The sequence below is a fragment of the Callionymus lyra genome, chromosome 2, assembly GCF_982586985.1.
Source record: "Callionymus lyra chromosome 2, fCalLyr1.hap1.1, whole genome shotgun sequence".
In the NCBI taxonomy this organism is placed as follows: Eukaryota; Metazoa; Chordata; class Actinopteri; order Syngnathiformes; family Callionymidae; genus Callionymus; species Callionymus lyra.
In genome coordinates, this window is record NC_141819.1 from 36,538,745 (window position 1) to 36,565,583 (window position 26,839).

The window sequence follows — 26,839 nt, forward strand, 5'->3', positions numbered from 1 at the left end:
TTTCCCTGACAGTAGGGCGTTTTATGGCACCTGGTTGTCTATTTCCTCCATACTTGAGTGGGTTTCCTCTAGGGCAGTGGTTCTTAACCTGGGTTCGATCGAACCCGAGGGGTTCGGTGAGTCGGTTTTAAGGGTTTGGCAGAGCCTCCGCCGCTGAGATCCGGACACACCCGAATTATCGTGTAAATTCGTGATGACACGCCTCGCTTGGCCATCAATGGCTGCAGATGATCATGCTTAACACCTCAAAGACCAAGGAGCTGGTCTTGGACTTCGGGAGGTCCAGGACAAAGCCACGTCCAGTGTCCATCCGAGGCGACGAGGTGGAGATAGTTCACAACTATAAGTACCTCGGCGTGTGGCTGGACAGTAAACTGGACTGGTCCTGCAACACAGATCATGTATATAAGAAAGTTCAGAGTAGACTGTACTTTCTGAGGAGGCTTCGATCATTTAACATCTGCAGGAAGCTCCTCTGCATGTTCTACCAGTCTGTAGAGTGGTGTGTTGGGGTGGGAATGTGTCCAAGAGTAGTGTCAACAGGTTGGACAGAAAGTCTGGCTCTGTGGTTGGCATGAAGCTGGACTCACTGGTGACAGTTGCTGAGAGGAGATCACTTAACAAACTACTGTCCATCATGGATGATGACAGTCATCCTCTGAACACTGTCACCAGTGAGCAGAGAAGCAGATGGAGCACGAATGCTCCTACCCAGGTGCAAAACTAATAGACTCAAGGACTCATTAATTCCTCGGGCTATTAAATTGTACAATTCTGAGTTTGGGGGCAGGAGTGGAGTGAAAGTATCTGGATGTTCTGTTCTATGTTAGTCTTTGTATCCTTTTTCTTTGTTATTTTTCTTTGATCTATTTATCTTTATCTTTAGACTTAGATTGTATCATCTTGTTCGTTCTCTTTATTTGTCTTTGTTTTTGTTCTTATTTTATTTTATTTATTTATTTTTTATGAAAAATTTCTTAATATAATTGGAAAATAAAAACAATTTCATAATCAATAAAGTTCTACCTAACCTACACCGCTTGGCCAATCAGTGCTGCGGTGAATTTAGTGTGCTCAGTAGTCAACGTGTGACTTTCATGGTAGTACGTTGTGTGATTTCTTTGTTAATACTTTAATCCATAACTTTGTCGGGCAAAAGAAGAAAGTGGTTGGACGAATATGTACAACATGGACGCCAAGTTGAGCACCGGAAAAAACGGAACACTTCTTGTAGCTGCGTGGAGACCGGGAATACAAGAAGTCATATTTTATTTTTCACTTATTGAGGGGTTCGGTGAATGCGCATATGAAACTGGTGGGGTTCGGTACCTCCAACAAGTTTAAGAACCACTGCTCTAGGGCCTAGGCACTCTTGTTTCTCCCACCAAGATCAATGGATTGATGGAAAATCACCTACACAGGCAAGAAAATATTGCAACTACAGGATTATACCACTAGATGTCCCTACAGTCGCGGCAAAGAAACCTTATTCAAGTTAGCGAACACAGAAATGACTTGCAGATGATTCCTGTTGTTCCAGCTGCCGAGGATAATCTGACAACTCTAATATATGTGGATTTGATGGGTGAAAGCACGGGCCTCAGACACAAACAGACACATGAAGCAGGATTAGATCAGTGACATGTTAACCACAGACAGTTGGAAATTGGAAACACCTTCGTAACGATTGTTAATCCAAGTCGGGTTAGGCCGAGATTCTCAGGTGGCGTGAGCGATGGTTCAGGAGTCAGATCTAAAGCAGACAGACTCATTACAGCCACAAAAAAAACTATATTTTCCCGTGCACGTGAAAGAGAAAAAAGTGAATTTGCTGGCCTCCCTATTATTTTAACAAAGTGAAACTTGACAGTGAATATATGTGTAGACAGCAACAATGACACCTTTGCTTGTATTGGTGATTGAATTATGTTTTTTGGTAGTTTGAGTTTCTATAGAATGTTTTCTTTTTGATTGGAATTGAAATCTTCTAGCTCAGTGCTCACTTTTGTCATTCACAAGATTCAAGTTTACATTGCTTCTAAAACACTGACCATATTGATCACTGCCAATCCAGAAAAAACGTTTAAATTGTATTTTCAGCTCATCAAGAATATATAATAGAACTTACAACTTTTATTTACATCCAAAAAAGTACTTTTTAAAGTCAGGTTCATATAAATTAAATACAATGTTGCAAACGTGAAATATACATATACTTGTTGATTCTTTCCAATTATGATTCAGATTTCTACTTGATGTTGCACATTCGTCAATCGATTCTAAACGGCACAACGTCAAACACGAGCTGTACTTATATTTTTTATGAGGGGAAATCTTCGCTGATATGATAATCCTGCAGTAAATACCAATAGCACTGAAGCGAACTCAGCTGCTGCAGCGATTATTATCTGGAAATGATGTTTCCAGACTCCTCTGTCAAACATTCCCGAAAAGAAACAAGAGAAACTAAGTTTGAGGGCTGTTTTCTTTGGAGCGTTTGAATGATAGATGTCAGTTTACTGTGAGGCTCAGTGTTGTTTTCACATGGACAGACTTTTTGTATGACAAGAGATTTACAGTTGAATGAAGGCTGCTCTGAATGCCGTCATCTGTGTTGACTCTTGTTTGTGTGGGTTTACTCCAGGTACTTCTTATCATCACCTCCATGGATCCAACACACATGCAGGCCAGTTGTTCACAGATTGGTGTTGAACTGATGAGTATCATTCCTTTTTGGTTTAAATTTGAACACCAAATATTATTTTCTCAAGTAAGTTTTTCTTTGTGATGGATTCAAACATATAATTAAAATGAAAAGACCACATTTTCTTGAAACTACAATTATAAGAACTATGAGTAGAGATTTGAAAGAAAACGAATGTAAGAGCAAAGTTATCGTTATGTATGAGTTATTAAAAAACAAACCTGGTTCTGTTCAAGTCCACCGACACTGCAGCTGAGTGGAAGTCAAATGATTACCAAGACAATAAATTGGACTTCGATAAAACCATGCCAGATAGAATTTATGTAAGTTTGTTGGAATGTGTTTCATTTTCTCGACATGAAAAGTGCACGAAGACAAAGTAGAGCTGAAACATATCTGCTGAGGCTCATGTTACTGGCTGTAAGGGATGCATCACGCTGCTCAGTCAAATGGAGGTTCAGTCGTTATAGCTGGAAAATAACAAAACATAGAAGGTTGTTTTTTTTTGACAAGAGAACAGATTGTGACGCCCTCCTACTGATTCACTCTCATCAAGTTCATAGCTGGTCAAAACCACAATTAAAATGTAGGAACTTTGGGTAGAAACAAGTAAATAGTTTACTTGAAAAAAACAAACAAGCTTGATGTAGTGAAAATAGTTCACAATTATCACAGAACACTCTGGTGATATTGAATTGTACTACTTTGAAGAAAGGGACACGCCTTAATGTCTTCGCTCAAAGGAAAGTAATTCAATTTAATCAAAATTCATTTTAGCTGTACAATTGCCTAGTATTTGTTCTGTAAAAAAATTGGCATTATACTTTATTATTCTACTAAATATATTTAAAATTACTTTTAAAAATCAGAGTCGGAAAAAAAACTGTTACATCCAACAGTCTCTTTCATAAACAATGGAAAAATAGCAGTCTATTCTGTTGTTTTTCTAAATGCCACCTCGTTAGAAAAAAAAGAAAAAAAAGCCACATGGCTGAACTTTGTTGATATTCTAATTTCCAAATAAAATGTATAACTTATGAATCTATCATGTTCAAGATGAAGCTGAGATTTACAGTCATCTTCCTGGAATATATCTGATCTTTTCCTTCAATCATTTAGCTTTCAGTTTTAACTGTAAATAGAATTTTTTTGGTAAATCCTGTTGAAGAATTGCTTAATTTCAAGACTAGGATCCTGACGTGTTTCTTATCAAATGCATTAAAAATTCAATCCCAATTCAAAATTCTGTCTTTGATTTTGTGTATGAACACTTCTACATGAATAAAGTTCACTTCATTTGTATTCTCTTATATAATAGAGGATAATACAGGCTTATAGTTGAAAACTGACTTTTGCAGCTTTGAACTCTTGGCGATTAAGACAATGATTTGTGTTCAAGTTTATAAAGAGGCCTGTCACTCATCTGCTGCCAGGATTACTGTCATTATATAAAGTACCTTTTTGATAAAGCTCTTTTTCTGTCAGGCCAACTTACAGTGGTCGACCGATGTGGACATTTGGCTTCAATCAATGCGCAGACTTGACCGCATGTGTCGAGTATTTGTAATGGTGCGTGACTGCATGTGTGTGTGATGTGTAAGTACGTGTCTGTAATGGCCTTTAGTCCTCCAACGGTTTGTTCAGAAACCTGAGAAGAGTGTTTAAGAAAAATATGAAAAAATGGTCTTTTTGTCATTTGGATAATGTCTAACTACTGTGTTTGCTGTGTGTGTGTGGGGGTGTCTATGTTCACAAGTATGCATGTGTGTGAATTGATTTTTACGCTGTTTGATTTAGGAACTGTCAAGGTCCTTCGAGGTCAGGTATGCACACACACACACACAAGCAGAAGCTTCATTCCTTAATCACTTCACAGCTCGTTTGTTATTCAGTTTTGTCAGCTTGATACTGGTTGAACGTCTCTATCAGGGTTTGATGCTGTGAACAGCGTCGTGTACGTCAAGTGTAATGATAATAATTCATTTTGAGTTGGTGAAATACTTCTTGTTGAAGACCACCACTACACAAAACTGCAGAAAATATGTAGAAGGGAGTCAAAACCTTTGACCAACAGAAAGCTGGTAGCTTTTAAATTAAACACCGCTTCAGACTTTTCTCCATAACTGCGGAAAAATAGTATGTTTCTCTCTTGTTTACCTTGTGCAACCCTCCACCGTGCACATCATCCGGGAGAATCATTATTGTGGCTTCTTTGCATGTATTAAACTCCATCCTACCTTTGACACCATTAGTGCGAAGATTGGAGAGTACTTGTGTTGTGTACAGGCATCAACACTTTCACTTTGAACCAATAGTCGTGTATTTTTAATAAATAAATATTTTCTTAACTCCCTTTATGTGTCAGACATCATCCCACTCATGACACCATTCAGCAGCGAGAGTTAAACCATGCATCCTATACTCAGTACCTCAATTGCACCAGTTCTGACAAAAGCAGTAACCAGATTGAAAATCACACTAGTTGTTGGGGACTTACCTGGATTTTGGTTTGGCCAAATTAAATTCATATCTAAAGACAAATACTTACTGTTAGAGTGTTTCTCTGCATTTACTCTTTTTCTCCCCAAACATTTAAAAACCCCTCATAGACATGTCTAGAAGTTTCTAAGACCACAACCACGATATGAAAAAAAAGGTTACCATTTTGGCAAGAGTATCCTGTGATGCCTGAATGACGCTGCGTCCTGAAGGAAGGTAGCTCAGTCATCCAGTCAAGGCTCAGAGAAGATCCACTGCTCCTCCAGATTTAAAGACTCCATTTTAGGTGGTAATCTGGTCAAGATGCCTCCATGTTTACTTCCTGGTTATGTGTTCAGGGCACAACCAAGTGGTAGGAGATCCTGAAGAGACGCCTCGGTATCCCGAAGAAAGTTGTCGTAGTCTAAAGTTATACCCTCCCCGCCCCCCTTGAAGATTAATGATGAATGAATAGCTGTTCAAGAAGATGAAGTAGATAGTAATGTGGACGCAGAAGCAAGTGTTGGGGGGGGGGGATCTGTCCATACAGTATGTATCAAGATACAGGTACAACTATAAAATATATTGTGATATATTGTGATACAGTAGTAAAGGATATATATGTAGTATTGTCGAGTACTTGACTCTGGTGTTGCAGAATTTACAGACCACATGACTCTTGACAAAGTCGTAACTGCTTTAATTAGTTTGGAACCAAAATATGTCCAAACATTAGCTTTATAAGCGTTGACTGTATCCTCTCGTCCTCAGTCATCTCCAGGATCTGCAGGATTTCATTGTTCGCTTTGCTGCGGAGAACATAATTGCAACATAAAAATGAATCCAGAGGCGGCGGCACAAAATTTCGTATGGGGGCGGCGAGATATATTGATATATTGTGACGTAATCTAAGACGAGCGCCGAAGGCTAGAGACGTTGCCCTGAAGGCAAGAACATTCTAAATCTAGACGCTCTGAAACGTTATTTCCTGCATTTTGAGGGGCTGCATTTGCGGTGGATTTTATTGAAAAAAAATACACAAGGTCTCAGCTTGGATTTTTTAACATATTTTTCGGGGGGGGCCCCGCCCCCCCCCTCTCGCTGCCACTGAAATCAAACTTCCAAATGACCCCATGTTCAGCTGATGGTGCACAGGCAGAGGTGAGTATTTTTCTACCTCTTTCACTTGATGGAACTTTGAACAAGTGAATGTTCCATAGAACAAAGACATGTTCACTTTCCTCCAGTTGACGATTCAGATATCTAAATGAAAATACGCTCACGCCCTTCAGAAGACTTCAGTTCGAACAACAAGCAGAAGTGAAACAAGTGGACACGATTCCAGGTTTTTTTATCCTGTGATTAGACGAGCGATCCATTTAAGAAAGAGCGAGCCAAATGATATCAAATCCTGAGTGTCACAACTCGTGCGCTCACCTGCAGTGTTCTCAAACAAAAGAAGGGAATGAAAATCATCGTTCGGAGCCAACAAGAGTCCTGCCAGTACTCACTAAATATTTATATGACTCCACTTCCCCTGAATCAAAAGGAAAAGCGATCTCCTGCCAAAAAGTGATGACTGCTCCACTAGGATAGATTTCATATAAACAAATAAGGGTTTTTAAATCTGCATCTTAAAATGTCAGCCTGCTCCAGATCCTTATAAATCTTTTTTCAAATGATGAGATTTATATGTAAAAGTGGTCTCTTTGATACTCTTTTATTGAAGCGTATTTGCTAATTTGGACTATTGTGATGGCTGCAGTGAAAAGTTCATGTTGTGAATGAAGACATTGTTGTCGTGATGAACAAAAGCTTGATCCGGATTAATAGCCTGGATCTGTTCTGGTTGACAATAAGGAGGAAATGATGATTAGCTGCAGCCGACTGTAATTAAACATCTCTGACAGACGTTTGCATCACGTCACAGATCCGGATGTAACCCTCGGTGTCATCTGTTGATCTGCTGGCAGGAGTAAGTGAATCCTTCACATGGTGTTTTTGGATGAAGAAACCACTGACAGCAGTCAGCGTCTCTAATATTGTGATTATTAACCACATGTGATTCCTTTGATGAAAACACTGTTTCAGCTGCACACGCCTGGTGTTTCATCAATCTGTGGCTGTTTCTATCCAATCGTTACAATCTGGAGCAAATATGTGGACTTAAACTTCATCACAGTATAAAAAAAGAGTACGGTCTTTCAGTTTGTAACTAAATGAAGTGTTATTGTCCTGCCCTGTTAGATGAATCAAATTAAGAACATTTTCTAACTCCTAAAACAAATTAACAACCTGATGAAACTAGAAACAAATGTTTGAAGCAAAATTAAAAAACTTGTAAAACAAATTGAAGCCTGTGGAAATAAATGCAAAAACTTTTAAAGCAAACTTTCAAACTCAAAATAAATTGACAAACTTTTAAAACACATTTCCAACCTTTAAAGCAAATTTAATAACTCATTAAACACATTAACAAACATTTAAAGCAAATTCACAACACATTTACAAACCGTTTAAACACATTTACTAACCTTTGAAGCAAATGAACATGTTTTGAACCTGTTTAATCCAATTTACAAACTCATAGAACAAATGTAATACATTCCGAGATTTATTTTTACAATCTTTTGAAGCAAATTTACAAACTCATTAAACAAATAAAACCTATTCAAACAAATATTAAACAAAGTTACAAACTCTTACACAATTTTGAAGCAATTAAAAAACTGATAAAACAAATGCGAAGCCTGTTGAAATGAATTTACAAACTTTTGAAGCACATTTACAAACAGATGAAACAAATTTACAAACCTTTGCAAGACATGGTTGAAGAAAATGTTAAAGAAAATGTATAAACTGCTTTAACATTTTAACAGCCTGTTGAAACACATTTACAAACTTTTTGAAAAAGAAATGTCAAACTCCTAATTACAGGGTTTTGAAACACATTGACAAAGTTTCAAAGCACATTTAAAAACTGATAAAAATATTTGCACTGCCTGTAGAAACAAACGTTACAAACTTTTGACTTTTGAAGTACATTTATAAACTCATGAAACAAATGCACACACTTTTGTTACACATTATCAAACTAGTATTACATGTTGGCTGAAACAAATGAACACTCAAAAAAGAAAATTCAAAATTTTAAAACACATTCACTAACCTTTGAAGCGTTTTTACAACATGTTCAAGCACATTTAAAAACTGATTCTTTTATGAATATTTAGGAACTTGTGAATCACATTTAATAACCTTAAAAACAGATTTACTGACTTTTGAAGCATATTTACAACATGCAAAAACATATGTACAAACTCATTTACAGAACATTTAAAAACTGATTTTTTGATGAATATTTAGGAAATTGTGAATCACATTTACTAACTTTTAAAAACAGATTTACTGACTTTTGAAGCATATTTACAACATGTAAAAACATATGTACAAACTCATTTACAGAACATTTAAAAACTGATTTATTGATGCATATTTAGGAAATTGTGAATCACATTTACTAACTTTTAAAAACAGATTTACTGACTTTTGAAGCATATTTACAACATGTAAAAACATATGTACAAACTCTTGAAGCAAATTTACAACATGTAGAAACACATCTCAAAACTCTTAATCCTTGTGTTAGAAAATAAATATATTTGTTTTATCCCTTGTGTAGTCTCTGGGCCAAGCTGAAGACTACACAAGGAATATATTCGGCTTTGGGTCACCTTGACCCTGAGATAACACATAAGGGTTAAGGGAAATAAACCACCAGTTGATTAACTAACTTTTGGAACACATTTGCCATTTTTGCAACTCATTTTTACACACGACTACACAGCTGATCTTGTCACCATGGTAACGTCATGATACCTCGGTGACGCGCACTTGCCCTCCTTTGCAGTGGGCGTGTCCCGCCGGATGGCTCGCGCTCGGCAGCAGCAGCACTCTGGCGCTTCACTCTTGACTCTGGTCCCGAACCTTCCCCGTCTCAGTGAAGTTCGAGTCCCGGTGTCATGTCTCTCCGTCGCGCCGGTGTGGCGCTGCTTCTGGCCGCCGTGTCAGTGACGCTGGTGCACGCGCGCCGCAGCTCACCGGAGCAGGACGACGTTCAGGAGAAGATGTCCAGCGCGAGATGCAGCTCCAGGTGCCTGACCCTGCACATGACCCAGCTCACCTCCGCCTTCAGACACCTCCAGGTACACCCGCACCGTCCTACACTGCGCGAGGGTCACGCTACAACTTCTCCTTGTCCATTTCAACTTTTCATTCATTTTTAAAAGGTGGAAACTTGGCATGAAAATGATCAAATAAACGGATTTTTCAAAAGAGAATATTACATGTTAGGCAGCGACATAAAGAAAATACAGCAGGTAAAATGAATGGAACGCAAACAAAAACGGGATGATATCAGATAAAGTAAATTGTTATACAGATATTTGTCATTATAGTGACAATGAAATAAATGATCTAATGCAGTTTTGTACAGTACATTGTTTAGAGTATTTAACCAAACAATAATATTATCACACATGATGGTTTGTTTTGTGAGACCAGTGACATTTCCGCTCTTAGTTTAAACTAAGGATAATTGAGGAGAGTCAGAAATATGTATTATTATGGGGTGGGTTTAAATCATACATATATTAAGGGAATGCGTTCATGTTTTCTGCTAATTCTATTGATTGATATAATATTCTTCCCACATCCACATCCGAAATCTGATATTTGGAAATTTTTTCACAAGAACGCTATTAAAAACCCATACACTTTGTTTTGGGATATACAGTACACACAAACTTAATACATAATGAAATAATAATACATTGACTTTCCAAACATGTTACTTAAACAGACACCTTTGATTCTTCTAAATACATTTCAACTCACAGCTACATTTTAAATAGACAGACAGACAGACAGACATACAGACAGACAGACAGACAGACAGACAGACAGACAGACAGACAGACAGACAGACAGACAGACAGACAGACAGACAGACAGATAGATAGATAGATAGATAGATAGATAGATAGATAGATAGATAGATAGATAGATAGATACAACTTTATTGATCCCTCTGGAAGTCTTGTTTAATTGTTTTTTTTTTGAGAGTGCATTGATAGAATGACCCCCGTTCATTACAAAAATATCCTACACCGAGCTAGCCCACCCTCTTTTAATAAAAGTGTATTGCTGTTTGCCTCCCTATTGAGTTGAAGATGTGTTGTTTAATAAACCGCCTCTCGGTCATTTGGGAGATTCTTGATATTGAGTTCAAGTCCAATAAAGGGGCCATGTATTTATTGATTTAATGACATTCTCAAATGTATCATGAGAGTGTTCTTAACTTGTCATTTTTTCCACGCCTAGTGGTCTCTAGTCCAGCCTTGTATGTTGTGTACCGTCATAAAACCCACACTTCTTAAGTGTCTTCTTACATCCCTTAGGACCTCAGAATATTGTGTAGCGATGTCTCCTAATCCAATTTCATATGACATTAATATCATCATATAGGAGGCAGGCGAGGTTGTTGTATTGTGTAGAAAAATACCAACGTGTCGTGCTTTCTGTGTATCATTAAATAAATCAAAGTGGTGCTGAACTCCATGATCTGGAGCTGAGCGGCGCGATGCCTTCAATGTGGTTTCCATCAGGATGTTTTGGATTCATATTTTGTTCTTGCTCGGAAGCGTTGACCCGTGCCAGTAGTCTCAGGGGCAAAGGTAGCCAGGAAAAATGTTAAGACTGTTAGTTTATAGTAGTTGTCCAAATTGCTCATCACTTGAAGCGCTGGGCAACGGCCTTTGTAGCGAGGAATGTGAGATTAACGGGGACATTAGGACTTTACCAAGTATGAAAAGGCACTTATCGTTAACGGCTCCAACATGTGCACGCTGTGTAGTGGGTGGGAAAGTCATTAACCGCAAAGTTCAGCCCCAATGGCTCTCAGGTGTGTTGAAGAAGTTGCACATGTGTGTGTGTTTGCGTATGTCCATGTATAAAAGCGAAAGTTGGCCCGGTCCACGGCGCTGCAGAATAAACTCTCGTCACCTGTTGAGTAATGAGGGTGGCCCCTGGATGACTTCCCTGCTGGAAAATCTGTGTGTGTTTGCAGGGCTTTCTGGAATGAAGGTGTGAGAAAGGGAACCTTTGGTTTAAACTTTATGAAGTGCGGAGCAGTAGTCAGATGTCGAGCATCAAACGACGGTGGTGGAAATGAAAGTGGTGTGCTAGCAAAACAGGCCACACACTCATTTCTTCAACATCGGGTTTACTTCTGAAAGAGAAATAGACTTTAAGAAATCGGGAAATACGTCTCTAAAAAATGGATGCATCTCTGAACAAAGCATTACAGTATACAGATGTATTTATTGTGTTGTTTGTCCATTTCATGATGGCTCTCTGACTAACACTGTACCCACCAGTAATGTTAGCTAAGCATCGCTACCGTTGTAACTTCTAGTACGTTTGTTCTCTAAAAAGGAGGTAATAGTTAAGATAAAAGCATTTTACCACTGGACGATATAACTAATTTAATTACTTGTAGGTATTTTTTACCGTCACCACCGTTTATATCCAGCCCAATACTTTTCTTTTCCCGTTGTTACCGCTTTTCTCTTTGTTTTAGCCTTTATAGAAAACATCCAACATGTTCTATCATTATAATTACTGTTGTTGGTGCTTTTCATTATTTTATGTATTGCTTCAAGCTTCTGTGAAAGAATGAGATGTGCAAGTACATGTGAAAGGTCTTCGGCTGAATGCTAAATTTGATTTTGATGATTTATTTATAAGTACATTTTAACCCAAGTTGGATAGATAAAACTTCCATATAGTGAGCAATAGCTTTAACATAAAGCTGATTAAGTGCAGTAATGTTTTGACTATTTTAAATTATATTTACTAAGTTTACCACCAGTGATTTACTTCAAAAATGGGTTTCTTAGAGAAACTAAAGAACATATATTACCATGAACATTTTAACTTTCAAGTAACACAGTTTAGTGGAGTTTCTAAATCATGTCTTACATTTTAAGTATATATATGTATTTAGAAATGTTGACCCGCTACGAACTGTTACTTTTTACACAGTGGGTTTTTAGCTGTAGAAAAGATAATGTCTCTAACTATCTACATAGAAGACATACTCGTAAATAAGAGTATATTTTCCTGGTATTTTAAGGCCTACAAATTGTATTTTTCAAATTTAATTTTTAGTCCCAACTAATGCAGTATTAGTGGGAGCGGATATAACTGAGATACAACTTTAAACACTTTTGTTGCATAAATTGTCTGATTATATCAGCATACTTAGGCTTGGTGTGTTGACAAGTAACTTTTATCCGATGCTTAGAATGAATTTATAACTTATTGAGTATGATTAGACACTTTTTACTCTACAAGGCTGAATATTCTAACTCTAACACATTAATTTGTGTGTAGCTCTGTTTCTGTAGTTCACAGCCGTGCCACCACAATCTTTAAAGATTGTACTTTCCATCCATGGAAGACGAGAAATCCCAAGGATTTCCTCGCTAAGTACTAAATGACTTCAAATGTCCCTCATGATAGTTACTTGTCGTCCACACTTGTGGCTGTCCTGTTCAAATTAACTGTGCGGTTTGCAAAGTACCTTCATTTGAATTCTCTTCCTGTTTTTTGTGTGGCGAGCTATGCTTACCATCACCCATTTTAATTGAATGTCTGAATTCTTAGTGTTTAAATTTATCCGCTATGTAGTGCCCTCAAAAATTCCACAATGGCTCCAAAAAGGCATCTCTATTCAATGTGTGCTAATTTGGGGAAACAGTTGCACAATGCAATGTGTCGTAATTTACAACTGAACTATATACGTTACTCCAAACCGTCATTTAGACTGTTGCAGCTCTGTATTTTTCTTATGTCTTTAAACTCAGTGCCCACAGTAGAATAACATCACAGGATAATAGTATTGATGTCATTTGGGTTGATGTTTGATTTGTCGTCCCTGGTCTCATGTGGGAGTTCACTCTGCAGTCCAGGATTCCCTCGCACACAAATGCACTTTCACCCATCAGATCAGAATGTCAAAATGCTATATAAACATAGTTGTTTTTAAGGAAAGTGAAAACATAATAGTTAACAGAAATACTCTAGCAGCTCTGTAAAAAAAGTTTTTCAGCCTTTTTTTATGATATGACCAATATTATGTGTCAAAGAATAACTGTTTAAATAATAAAAGTCCAAGATTATGTGTGAGTATCACCTTCAAGCTCAACAGCCGAGGCAAAAGGAGCTCCAATCTTTAGTCCATCATTATTGGGAATTTGCAACTTTTGAAATTAATAATCAAACACATTACATATCAATTCTGATACCTGGATTTAATGTCATGAAATGACAGAAGGGTTCTGAGAAACCATTACTTTTATTATATATAGTCACACAACCCATATAAGAAAGAACGTTTTTTAACAAGTATTGATTTCAGAAGTGGACACACAATGGCACAGTGAATACCGTCATCGCCTCCCAGCAAGAAGGTTGCTGGTCCACTCCCTGGTGAGGAGGCAACCTGCGACCGTTTGTATGTTCTCCCCGTGTTGCATGGGTTTACTCCTGGCACTCCGGTTTCCTCCCACAGTCCATTTAAACATACAGAGTTTGATTGGAAACTTGGGGAAATTTTCCGTAAGTATGAGTGTGTGTGAATAGTTGAGTGTCTTTGTGTGTCCTGTGTCAGACTGGTGTCCTGTTCAGGGTGTCCACCACCTCTCACCCGAAGAAACTGGGATAGGCACCAGCCGCACCCCCATAACCCCATAAGGAAATAAGCGACAGAAAATGAATAAATGAATGTATGATAAGTGAATTAATTCAAATCAGCTTTTTATGGGGAAGTGGTCATGGCCTTCAACTGGAAGGGTGTATTTTTCATGGCTCCTGATAAAAAAACAAACAAGTTTTTGTCATATCATATTACCGTCAGAAAGGTGTAAAGGTAAGAACTCTGAAGACATCTATTTAACCAGTGAGTGAATAATGGACAGCTAAAAGTCTGGCTAGTTCACCAGGTATCATGCACGAACAAACAAAACGCTACAACCAACATAGACATCCTACAAACCCTGGAACTAATGACTAATTAATTTTTGACTAAATTTGATTGTGTAATGAAGACAATAAAGATTGTAAAAAAAAAAAAAAAAAGTACTTTTCAAAGTCACCGGTAATAAACAATTTTCTGATCGAGATAATAATTATTCCATTTAATGATCTCAAAGTACCCCTTAAAAATACTTTGGCAGAGATTTAAAAAGCTGATTTGAGAGATGCACAATCTGTACTATTTCAGTTCATATACGTAATGAAAGCAAATCAAATTATACACAAAAGTGAACAGGTGTGAAACTTCTAGCGAAGTAATTTAGCTCCCAATATATTCTGTTGTTATTATAATTTCAAATTCTCATTGGTAGAACATCAAAGGATTTGTTGTAGCGTGCCTTTGGTGGTCTATTTATAGCAAAGGGAGTCTGTGCTGAAAACATTGTTCCAGAAATAAAAAAGGCTCTTGACTTTTAACAAACAAGGAAACTTGTTTCCCTTCAAGCCGCATCCTGGGGAACTGCATGACTCTGTTAACCCAATAAAGTGTGAGCGAGAGTGAGCCTCAGCTCTGACGGTAAAGCAAACAGCTTTTTGATAGCATCTCCAGTTACGACATCATCACAAATGGAACTTAACTCATCCTCCCCATGTCACCACACTCAGACACGCATTTTTCTCCTTCATGTGGTTGAGTTTTTTGGTGTGTGTGTGGCAGCCGTGTAGCCACGAGAATGTGAATCACCCGTTTTCTATTTACACCTCTCCCTCTGCTGTTCCCATGGGTTTTCCCACTGCTTCTTCTTGTGTAGTGTCATGATTTCATTTGATCTGATGTGTATGTGCAAGTCTGTTTTTGTTGTTTTTTTATATGTCCCATAATTCCGTCTTGATGTCACCGTGTATAAATACAGTCCACAGCCTCATCTGAAAGTGGTGTTTGCACCTTCTCAGTAGATTAGATCGCTCGGCGCGTCTGAAACACTCACAGCTCTGTGGTGCTGATGAGCCGGGAGCTTGTGGTTGAAGCCTGAGCCAAAGCGAGAATCCCTCCTTCACACTCCGAAGCTCACACTGTGACAGTTGACTCCTTCTTAGCGAGCGATAACCTTCACTATCTTTTAATTAAAGTTGTTGAGCTTCTATAAGAATGATTAAAAAAAGGATTTACTTATGGTGAAGTCATCCACGACTCCAATTCAAGCACTAGAGAACCGATAATGCTTGTTGTACGTCGAGGGTTAAGACGATAGACGTAAGGAAGCCTTTTATCTAGAATACATGTATTTAAAATCAGAATAAGTGATTTGTCAGGTAAAAGCCCACTCTCTCTCTGTATCTATACTCACCTGGTAGTGAGTATAGATACCTATAGTCCCTCACGGACGGCATCTCTCGTACACCAAATTTATCTCCAACACACTTCTTATTCTCGAAATATTATATAAAGTTTGTTATCCCATCCCTATGATAACTGTGTATCTGTAGATGTGTAGATTTAGTTTTTACTTATTTACCTTAAATAATGTAAGCGTTCTTCCTTGCTACCCACACAATTGTTGTTGACAATCTTTTTTAGGGACAATATGGTGCTTGTAAAATACTTACATTTTCTCAATAAGCTGCAAACTGTTCCGTTTGTATTTAATATGTGGTACATGACGCCCAAAAATATTATATATATAAATTATTCAGTACGACTTTTGTATATTTTAAGTACGGAAAACCATTATTGCGAGGCTACGGTTCGAACTGTGAGGCTCCCAATATTAGAGCGTTATAACAGGTGGTTAAACATAATCTAATGGTATGTGTATAAGGACCCCACAATGGAAGTTGTTAAGAGACAGGGTTACAGATTTCATTGTCAAGGCTATCAGTCACGCACTAGAACAAAATGCGCCCTACTTTATAAACTGGTATGTATGAGAAAAGACCTGTTCTTTGATACTTCCTTATCATCCAGTGGCTCCAAAATATGGTACTTGTCCAAACGAGTTATTCAAATCAGTTGGGAAATGTATTGTGGTCTTTCTGACTACCTGATGCATGTAAACAGAGTAAGTGATAGACCCCAATAAATAACTATTCTGTTTGGCCCTTGACTTTATTTAAAATGTTGTCCCTTTGAATAAAATAGACACACTAGTCGTCGATGGTGAAGCTTTCCATTAGACTTTCAAACTTGAGAGAAGACACCATGGCAGGCTAGCCCAGTTGAGTTGTTAAAAAGGCCAGGTTAGAAATAAGCATGGGTAGTGTTAAGTTTTTCCCTTACTGGTATTTATTGAACTTCCGTTGGATTGAAGTGGTGCAGAAAAATGGAAAAAGTTTTCAGGGTGTCTAATTAACTTTATTTAGGTAAAGATTTTCGTGAGGGAAAGAAACTTTTGAATTGATCACTAACATGACCTCTAGTTACTTTCATCCCTCACTATTTGGAACAGGGTTCCCACCATTGTGTCTTTGGCACAGATTAAGAGAGCATTTTGAGTGTCTGTAGCTGCTCTGATAACAAAGATGTTTGTTTCATCAATAATATTGATTATCTGATTCTTACTACAACTCTGAAGCTCATATGAGCTGCAATGTTTCTAGACGGAATATGTTTGCGTAGTAGATTAGATTTGGAGGTACTTCTGAAACACTCCTGCGTCTGTGAGGATGATGAGTGGACGGTTGGTGGTTCTAGTCTGAGCCAAGGGTCAGTGCGAGTCTGAATGAGTTGCTTGTGGGAGAGAGACTCCGGGTGTCTGTCCAGCTGCTCTGCGGTAGGTCGCTCCAATCAGCCCGGAGGTCGATCAGCCGCCCGCTCCCCACAGAAGACCGGTCAGGTCATGTTGCACACAGACGGACGAGGAGATGAAGGCAGGTAGACAGTCCCGGTCGTGCACGAAAGACGGGTCAGACAGAAGAAAGACAGGTCAGTAGGCGAGCACACACACACAGACGGGTGTGACGGGCAAACATGGAGATAGACAACAGGGGAAGGCCATGAGGCTGGTCGGGGCGAAAGGGTGTGTGATGGCAGCAGACAAAGAGATCGATTCACCCGTGAGATAAATCTTCTGCCTCGTCTTCAGCCTTGTGTTTCACTGACATTTGATCAGTCACACCGGGAGATAGAAGGTGATAAAAGTTGTGGTGGTTGAGGAGGGACTCTCACCTGAAACCAGAAGAAAAATTCCAAGATCGTAAATCACAGCTGGAAGAGGAATGGATGCTTTTGTTCTCTGAGCCGCATCAGAACTGTAAAGTGATATAACGGCTGATACAGAACCCTGGGAGGGTTCCTCCACCTAATACTTCGGGCCTTGATTATAATTTATTATGTATCCAGTGGAGCTGCTCAGTATTAAGAACCAGGCAGTTGAATGTGGTGATTACACTTTGACTTGTGGTATGTCAACTAGTGAAGAGGTTGAATGAATTTTGTAAGAAATGTTTTATACTTTGTGACTGTTCCCCAACGCTTTATCCTATAAATCGAGGCGATTTGATTACAGATTTATTAGAAACTGGTGGGCGACTGAGAAAGCGCAACTGCTTTGATTATTAAAAAAACACTCTCAGATCAAAGACAAATAAATGAAAAGAAAAATTAATGGATAACATGTTTCCTATAAAAGTTTAAGGGGTAGTCCTTTTAAATGTGTGCATTTCTAGTCTTTGAACTCACTTACAGTGTGAAGTCTATGTAAGCACTGCGTTCATAAAGTCTCTTCAGTATCCAAATAATAATGATTTCAAATTCATTATTAAGATATATTTTCAATTGAGCTCCATGTTATCAAGAATGTTTCAAATGCTCAAAAGAAGTATCAGATTATATTGATTAAATAAAAGTAGCACATGAAACAACAGATGGCGTGTCACAATACACTATGACTGGACTACAGTGTCTCATTTTTTGGGGCTACTATACTCTTAGGCTCTCTGAACCCCATGATTCGATCCTTTTTTTAAACTGAAAGTACCACCTACTGATTTCTGAAAATGACCTCAGTATATCATGAAGCTGTTTGCATGACGCCTCATTTGGTAATGAGTACAAAAAACATTAATTTCACTTAAAGTGTGCTCACTATTAATACTTTTCTTGTTTATTATTTTAAAAAATCAGTGTTTCTTGATCTATAACTGGAACAATAGATGACGATTATGCAGTACAATGTTACCTTCAGATCATCATGTTATTTATATGACAATTATCTTATTCCAATAATGGATATTGTTATTCTCACAAATGTACCAAATAATGTGCATCTACTTGTTTTGGTTATACATATTGAAACTTTAGATAGATAAACGGATAGAATCTTTCATTTTGTTGATTCCTTGGGGATATATGGAACTTAACGAATTTAACGAGGTTGTTGTGATGCTACTTGTTTGAAGGACGTTTGTACCCGCAAACACTGCATTGACAAACACACCAACAGGGTGATGAGGGAATTCTGTCGGGAATGTTAAAACCACACCATGAGCTTTTTGGGAAGACCTTTATACTCCGGAAGTTACTCACGATAAACCTTCAACCACCACACACATAATGGTCCTGTCCCCACAAAAACCCTCGCGCTGAAGCGCTGTTTGTTTCTTGTCATCTGGGAGTGATCGGCCGAGTTAATGCTTCGTGTTAAATAGACTCACTACTGCAGCTCTGACCACAACACACAACCGGTGTTCACTCGCACCGCTGCTCTCACCTCCTTTATGTGACACGCTTTGGACCGCTGCATCTGGCTGAAGCACAATTTATATCACTCTCTTTAGGGAAGGTGTGTACAGCTGTGAGCGTGTGCGATCAAACAACATATCTTTGTGTAGCTGTGTGTGTGTGTGAGAGAGCTCGCTGCTCCATCTTGTGAGTTGTCATTCTACAGCGATGACTATGGCGACCATCACAGCCATGTGGAAGTCCTTAAGAGCAAGTGTTGCTTTTCACTTTGGGTCTTTTTTGTTTTCTGATGGGTCTCTGGTGTCTCAGACTGGGGGACTCGCTTCACTCTTAGATCCCTGGACAAAACATTTAGGATCCTGTGTTTATAGCCCCGAGCGCTGAAAGACGGCCATGTGGAAATGGTAATATCTTAGCGCTTATATATTCAAAGTGAGATTTTCTTGACATTTGCATGTAGGGAATCAAAAAAAATCGTGATCACACATTGAACTTAGATCTTAATAGGAAACATGTCAAAGGCAATATAAATGCTGCTTTTAGCGAGCGCTCTCGTGAGGTTTCTTCTCAGCCTGTTGGAACTCTTGAAGAAATTTGGAAAGTTTAGCAACATATTTTCCTCAAGGAAGAAAAAAAAAAGTCTGTTTTTCAGCTGCATTCATGTTTCCAATAAATCCCATGAATTGTGGAGTCCAGTTTTAGGCAACCTTTGGCTAGTGTTTTACCTGGGTCGTTTCTATGAGTAGTTGGTGGGATATCTTTTCTTCTTCATTTCTCTCCTCCACTCTTAATACACAGAGGTCGTTGGATGGATAATGTGTGTTAAGGCCTTGTAGGTTTTGAGCAGTTTAACCTACTGGGGTACAGAGTTCCACACACTTGCTCTTCTTACTGGCGAGCCTTTTTTATCAGATGTGCCTTTCTGTCCAAAAAATACTGTATTCGTGACCAATAAAGGTTCTACCAAGTAGTATGGGCTCATGGTATTGTGTACTTAAAATCTTGAGTATTACTTTTGTTTGAATAAAATAAAATGTATTTGACTAATTTAAACAGTGAGTTTTCAGGAATTGATGTAATTCCTGCAAGATGGAAATTAGTTTTCCTTATTACAAGACATATATAAATGTTACATATATAGTCGAGTTGTTATCTTCTTCACGGTCGTAGAATTACTGTTAAACAAGCAACATCAGCCTGTGCTAAATACAACATGTCAAAGGTAGAGACATAGTCGTTCCATCTGGTAGTGTTCCAATGGACCCTCTGACCCAGTGAAGCTTTCTCTTAAGGGACCCACTTTCTCACCTGAACCACCTCCTTCCTACGAAGAGCGCCTCTACACCAAATACCCTGCGGATGAATGAGCTTTCTTTCCTGCTGCGTTGCCTTGAGTTTTGCAAATCTCCCATGACGACAAATCCTCGCCCCCCTCAGGACAGTCGCAGGGAAATAGTGGAACACTTTGGAAATCACCTCTAGAAGTTGCAGTGCACTTGCGGGACGAAGCCTCAGGTCCTCATCTGGACTCAGTTCCACCCTAATGTCTCTCATTTACTCACCACCTGTGAGAGGAACCTCTCGGGTCGGTGCAAACATGTGGCAGTGATATCACAGGGTCGAGATAAGCTATCAGAATTGAAAGGATTTTGGATTTCCTCCAACTTGAATCCCAGTAAAGTTTTATGAAAATGGAAAACATACCATTGTTCACTTAATGCAGCCAATTTGTCATTGTTGACTTTATAAAAAATGGCTGAAGTTTGCCACTAAGCACTAAAATACACACAGACATGTTAGGAAAACTTCACTCAGAGCTTTAATATTTCAAAGATTTCTTGATGTTAGGATGTCACAAAGTACAACTAGTTTGTTTACGATTGCTTCTCTGTGAAATCTCCAGTAAAAACCAAATTAAAAGATTGGACGGATGCAAAAGAGATACATGTGGATAAATAAGGATTCAAAATCACAATGAAAAACAACCTTTTATGAACTCCACCCCAATCAAAGTTTTTTTTTGTGAAATTGAAAGCTGCAAAATCAGATGAGAATCCCTATTAAGTTACAGTATAGACAGACCTCACCCTTCCTGTGTCTTTTTCCTGGTGCAATTTTCCAAACACATTCCCTCCCTTTACTTTCTAATGAAATGACATGCCCACAATATCCAAATTATCTTTTAAATGGGCCTTTTTTATCGTTTGATTTACACTATTTTATAAGATGATTCGACACAATCATTCTGAAGTTTGTGATCTAATATAATTTCAGAATTAAGAGCCATCTTCTGATTGCTCTACTCTCTTTTCGTTTAATCAATAGAAGTGAAAGCCAAAATATATATCCAAACATCAGCTTTAAAAGCAGCTGGAGTCAAGTGTATCCTCTCGTCCGCAGTCATTTCTGGGATATCGCAGCGTTTCATTAGTTCCTTTTAATTCCAATCCCATAATGAACACATGCTCTATAAATATTGATAGTTAGTTGATAATTTTGAATGAAACAAATCGAATTGTTTTATTTTTCACACATTTGATTGATATAAATTAAAGTATGATTTGCAAATAAAAAGGAAAAAATATGTATATATATATATTGATAAATATCGATATATATCAGTCTATTAATTTTTTTCACACACAAATATTGAATCTTACAATTATCCTACATGTTAAAGAAAGTCGGGTTTTTGCAGATTTTTTGGATTATGTTCAGAAACTAAAATCAATAGTAGTAAATTTCCAACAGGCCCTTTTTTTTCTAAAAAAAAAGGATTTTACATTTGCTGCATCATATTTAAGGTTTTCCATCACTGCTGTGAAGCCACTTGGTAACTAGAATCTTATTCAATTACTGATGAAAATACAGTACTGGATGTAGATTTCCAACAATCACACTGAAGACCAAACTGCCGCCAGAGAAAGTGCAATTACCAGAATTTACTGCCCCTTGATTCGCGACTGGTATCCTCCTCCTCTTGCCAACCTCCGCCCCGCTCCTATTAACTAATATTTATTCCCATCTTTCACTCTTTGCTCCTTTTTTTTTCTTCTCCCTCCCACTTCCTGACCTCATTCAAGTTCTTCCTCCTCATCTTGTCTTGACATTTTTGAACACGTGCAGCTGCCGACGTTTACTTTTTCTAGGAGCCCCCGAAATCCACTTTGAACAGGGTTTAACAGCCAGGATGTCTATACTGCCATGATTGGCTCTGACAGCAAATATGTCCCATGAAATTGACTTGCCATGAGTGTGTGTGTGTGTGTGTGTCTGTACACGGCTGTTTTTAGGAATGATAGCGAGAATAGGTTAAGATAGGGTGACCATACTTGTCTGTCTCTTTTACCCAGACATGTCCTCTTTTTGGGGGCTGTCCGACCTGTCTTTGGGTATTTTATAGAACCCTTCAAATGTCCAGGGTGTTGCGTTTTTGTAGCGTGTACTTTATCTTAGTATCTCGGATCATTTTATTGTGGCGTGCACGAGAAACCATGACAAGTAAATTTAAGTCTTACGGCCTTCAGTCCAGCCAAGTCAAGGAGGTTTGTGGTTACAGTATAACAACCATAACAGCTTTCATGATGCTTTGCCGCCCAGCCAAGCTTTCAAAACCAGTTATCACTACTGTATTTACCATAAACGCTCAATGGTTCATTTGAAAACACAATTTGAGAGGCAGATATCCCAGAGAGGTATACATTCTTTTTTTTAGATTGTTTTAGAAAATATGTTACTTTGTATTGATAGGATTTAGATAAATTAATATATTGTTTATAAACTCAACTCAACTTTGAAAGGCCTAATTAAGTTTTTAACTTTTTAATTCAGGATATTTGTTTAACTGTGTTTGAAACGTGTAAAAAAAAAAAAGCACTCAACTTAACCACAAAAACCCTCCACTCCACAAAGTTCTCTTTATGGGAAATCAGATTCCGGCCACCCTAGCTTATGTAGCAGCTGAGAGTGAGTGAGAAAAAAGATTAGGAGGCAGGATGAAGATGTAAGATCAGCTTTGGGAAAAACTTCTTTATATCTCCTTGGTGGATATCTGGAGATGTTTAACTGCTGTTGATCTTCTTAGTATTTCACCACAATTATTTTTAGCTGGCATCAAACGGAGAGCAAGTCAGCGGGTGGCTCAAAGTAATGGCTGCTATGGGAGAAGGAAGTGACAAAGAGTGTGTGTTTTCCCGCACAGTTTTATTCACTGATTGCTTTTTTTTCTTCTGCCCTGAATGAGCAGAGGGACATTAAATCCTGCTGGAAGATGGATGTTCGCTCCCTCCCTGTAGATCTTGTTGAGGAATTTGATTGAACTCCAGAGAGCAGATCTGTAGCCGTGCAATTAGTGTAGGAGAAATTTAGCATTGAGAGGAAAAAAAAAAACACGTACTTTAATCTGGCAACATGTTAAAGACATTCTGGGAAATGCAGGGAATTTAAGTCAGTAGCCAAAAGGACTGAAAGTTTTGAGTTATAGTGCTTCTTGCAAACGCATCTCATCATAAAAACTTCTAAGCAAGGTCATATAAACACATGTCTTACAGTTCTGTTCTGAGGCAGATGTTATGATATCAAAAATATTCACTAATTCTGAGGCCACCTCCATTTTTAACCTGATTGCATTTATTTGAGTCACGCACCGAACACATTTCATCACTCTCTACGGAGCCATTTCACATCCATCCAGCGTTATTGCTGTGTTTTCCACCCGACAACCCATCGTAAATCCTAGTTTTTTTAGGATGAAAGGAGTCAAGTAGCTGTTCGGGAATTCATCATGGGTTTGATACAAACATATACAAACTGTCGATGAAATATGTCAGCAAAAGAAATCATTATACATAAAAAAAAGTCTTAATGGTCGTATCATGGGGCCTTATCAGAACGATCTCTTTTCCTGATCGCCTGTTGAACTTGTGCTTGAAAGTCCAGTAAAAATCAATCAATTTGATTTATTGTGTGGGGTCTTTTTCACCAGCAATCAGGTTTGCCAAATTATTTATAACAGAGAATCATTATTATTTAAAATAGTGCAGACGTCCACAATTTAAAACTGGATTTACATTTCAATGGTCAGTAAAGTTATGCTAGTATTATAGTTATGCCAGTAAGAATAATATGCTTTTTTAGTGTTTGAAATATCGTTGATAGCAATGCCTTGCATGGGACAGTAGGTGGAAGTTAGAATTCTGGAACTGACCTATACAATACACGCATATTTTGTGCCATTAATTGTCATTAAAAAAAGTACAACTATTGAACGTGTAATAAAGAAATTAAGCCCCAACAGTGATTCTTACTCTCCAATGAAATTGAGAAAGAACCTCTTGCAAGTTAATTCACGCAAATCAGATTTGTCACTAAATTATACTGACAAAAAAGTCTCCAGTTCTTTTACAATTAACACAACATATTGGGTCTCATTCATGAAGTGTGGACGGAACAGATTTGTGTGTAATACTGTGTAAAATGTACAGGATTTTGGTATTGATCAATATTTTTGTACTTGTGTTAGATTCTCAGAAACTGTTTGTGTGAATTTAAGAATGCACTCAAATATTGTTTGTCACTATCAGATGGAAATTTACATTTTAATTTATATTGCTATGTATACAATACACAGATGCATTTATAAAAAAGTGATTTGAATAAAAAAAATAAGATATATCACATGAAGTTAAATTTGTTGACAATTAGCAGGTTTAAATCCATATTATCTTCATGATTGTGAATTAACTACTTAAGCAGGTGATATTTTAGACTGTGAGATCACTCCTCATGAGACTCAGGTGTTTCTTTTGTGCGTTTATTTGCCTCCAGTTTCATATCAAAACATTTGTATTTCACCTGTGATAGACCCTGTGATCTACAGATGCAAGATTAACAGGCCGCGATAAAGTTACATTGATATTGAATATTCACTCCGGAACCAGTCGACACTTTGTCCGCGACAATCCTGAAATTTGATCACTGATCACGGCAGGTTGAAGTTCTGAAGCGTCTTCAGCTACTTTGTGTCGTCTTTTAGGACCTGATAACGTCGTCCATGTGTTTATCGTCTGTCGGGATAGTTATGTTAGGATGATGTTGCAACTCTTTAACTAAAAGTAGAAATTTAAATATTTATATCTTCAACGAAAGAAAATTGTATTTTATTTTCTAAACTCCACTTCAGCCGAAATTATTTCGATCTCCGCTTCAGAAAAGTTTCTCTCTCTGTCTTGTTTGTGACTGACAGGTGGACAGAATCATCCACACCTCCTTATATGGACATTCATGGTCAGAGATGTATGCTCATGACTCATTACTTTTGGGATTCATCAATACTTGATACTCTTGTAGCAGAAATCTGGGTTTTACTCGCACTTCATAAATAAGTCCCACTGTTTTGTTTCTCCAGATTATAGGATTTATCACTTGAAATGAATGAAATGTACTTTTTAATTTTAAAAAACTGCTTCATCACTGACACTGTTTAAAAACACCTGTTTGGTACTTGTGTAAAACTACACTATACCCATCACTAGTAGACAAACTAGTACGTTAAGTTATGCTACATTTTAAAAAGTAATAACTAATGTATGTGTATTATTTTCATAAACAGCATTTAAGGCACATGAATGGACTGAAAACCATGAAGTCTTCTTTTCACAAACATAATCCTGATGAAACGGGGCGTGGTCAAGACCATGATAGTAAAACAATAGCATGAGAAACAATCCACTTCTTCTGTACAAAATATTCCATGTCTTCTTTTAATAAAAATAAAAAAAACTTTACTGGAATTTAAATTAAATTTTATATCATAGATGAGTGAATCTCTGCACCAGATGGAAAAGATGTTCTATGAAAACAGTTTTTAAGACTTCCTGATGAGATATAATATGGAAAGATTCGTGTGCAGTTGTTCTTCAGGGAGTCAACCGTCGCTGAAGTCTTTCTTCTCTCCAGCTCTTTCATCCTTCCCTGAGCATGATCTCATCCTGAGATAAGTGTCGGTGCTCTGACACATGGAAGTTCATACAGCTGACACAGAAACAAAGAGCTCCTCCTGAGCTTTAAATTAGCATCTTGTTTAAAGGAGTGGAAAAAATCAATTCAGCATATTTCACACAGCGTGAAAGCACTCGACACCTAATCTTTGACCTTTGACCCTAGCCCTTTCTACCCTGCCTCTAACCCCTTAACCCTCCTCATACCAGAGGCACAATGCCCACTTAAAAAGTGTTTCCGTGTGTGAGGATCTTGGCTAAATACAGCTCACTCATGAGAGGACTTATCTCTTCCTCTCGCACACAAACACTCGCAGGACGCACATTCCCTTGGAGTCGCACACAACTTAACAAACAACACGTGCACAAACAACACGTGCACAAACAACACATGCACAAATAACACATGCACACACAACGGTTACTTTGATTTGGTGCATCATTATTTTAAGATTGAATATTTGATAATTTATCAAATAATACATTTAGAAAATTCATTGTAATAACAATAATAATATAAATAATTAAACATAAATTATTTCTTATCATTAGCGTTGTAAAGATATGACAACTCTACTGTAATAGATCATCTAGATTTAACACACATTTCTAATATTCACTTGATTAACTGATAATCTTTCATATTTAATTCATATTAAATAATCATTGCCTTGCATTAAAATCCATGAACTGCAGCATTAATGAAATAAGAAAAATAAATATGACATTCTTCTCTCTAATCAGTTGAATAAACCTATAGACCAAGAGGTCTATTATAATTTTCATTCCATTAGTTCATGCTTGTTAAAAAACAAGATGCTAGTGTTGTTGATTTAATGGTACACATATTCTTAATAATAATAATATAATTTAACATTT

The 26,839-nt window shown here is 37.7% G+C and overlaps 1 protein-coding gene across 3 annotated transcripts in view; it reads left to right on the forward strand.

Annotated features, from left to right (window-relative positions):
* Nucleotides 1-6,233: 6,233 nt before the first annotated feature.
* anos1b (anosmin 1b) overlaps nt 6,234-26,839 on the forward strand; it is a 65,000-nt gene continuing 44,394 nt past the window's right edge. The window contains exon 1 of one of the 3 annotated variants that reach the window (XM_087784937.1): nt 6,234-9,387. In XM_087784937.1, coding sequence (XP_087641063.1) covers nt 9,205-9,387 — 183 coding nt within the window. In that variant the 5' untranslated portion in view covers nt 6,234-9,204. The remainder of the gene's footprint in view (nt 9,388-26,839) is intronic. The other 2 variants (XM_087784936.1, XM_087784938.1) reach the window with 2 other exon arrangements.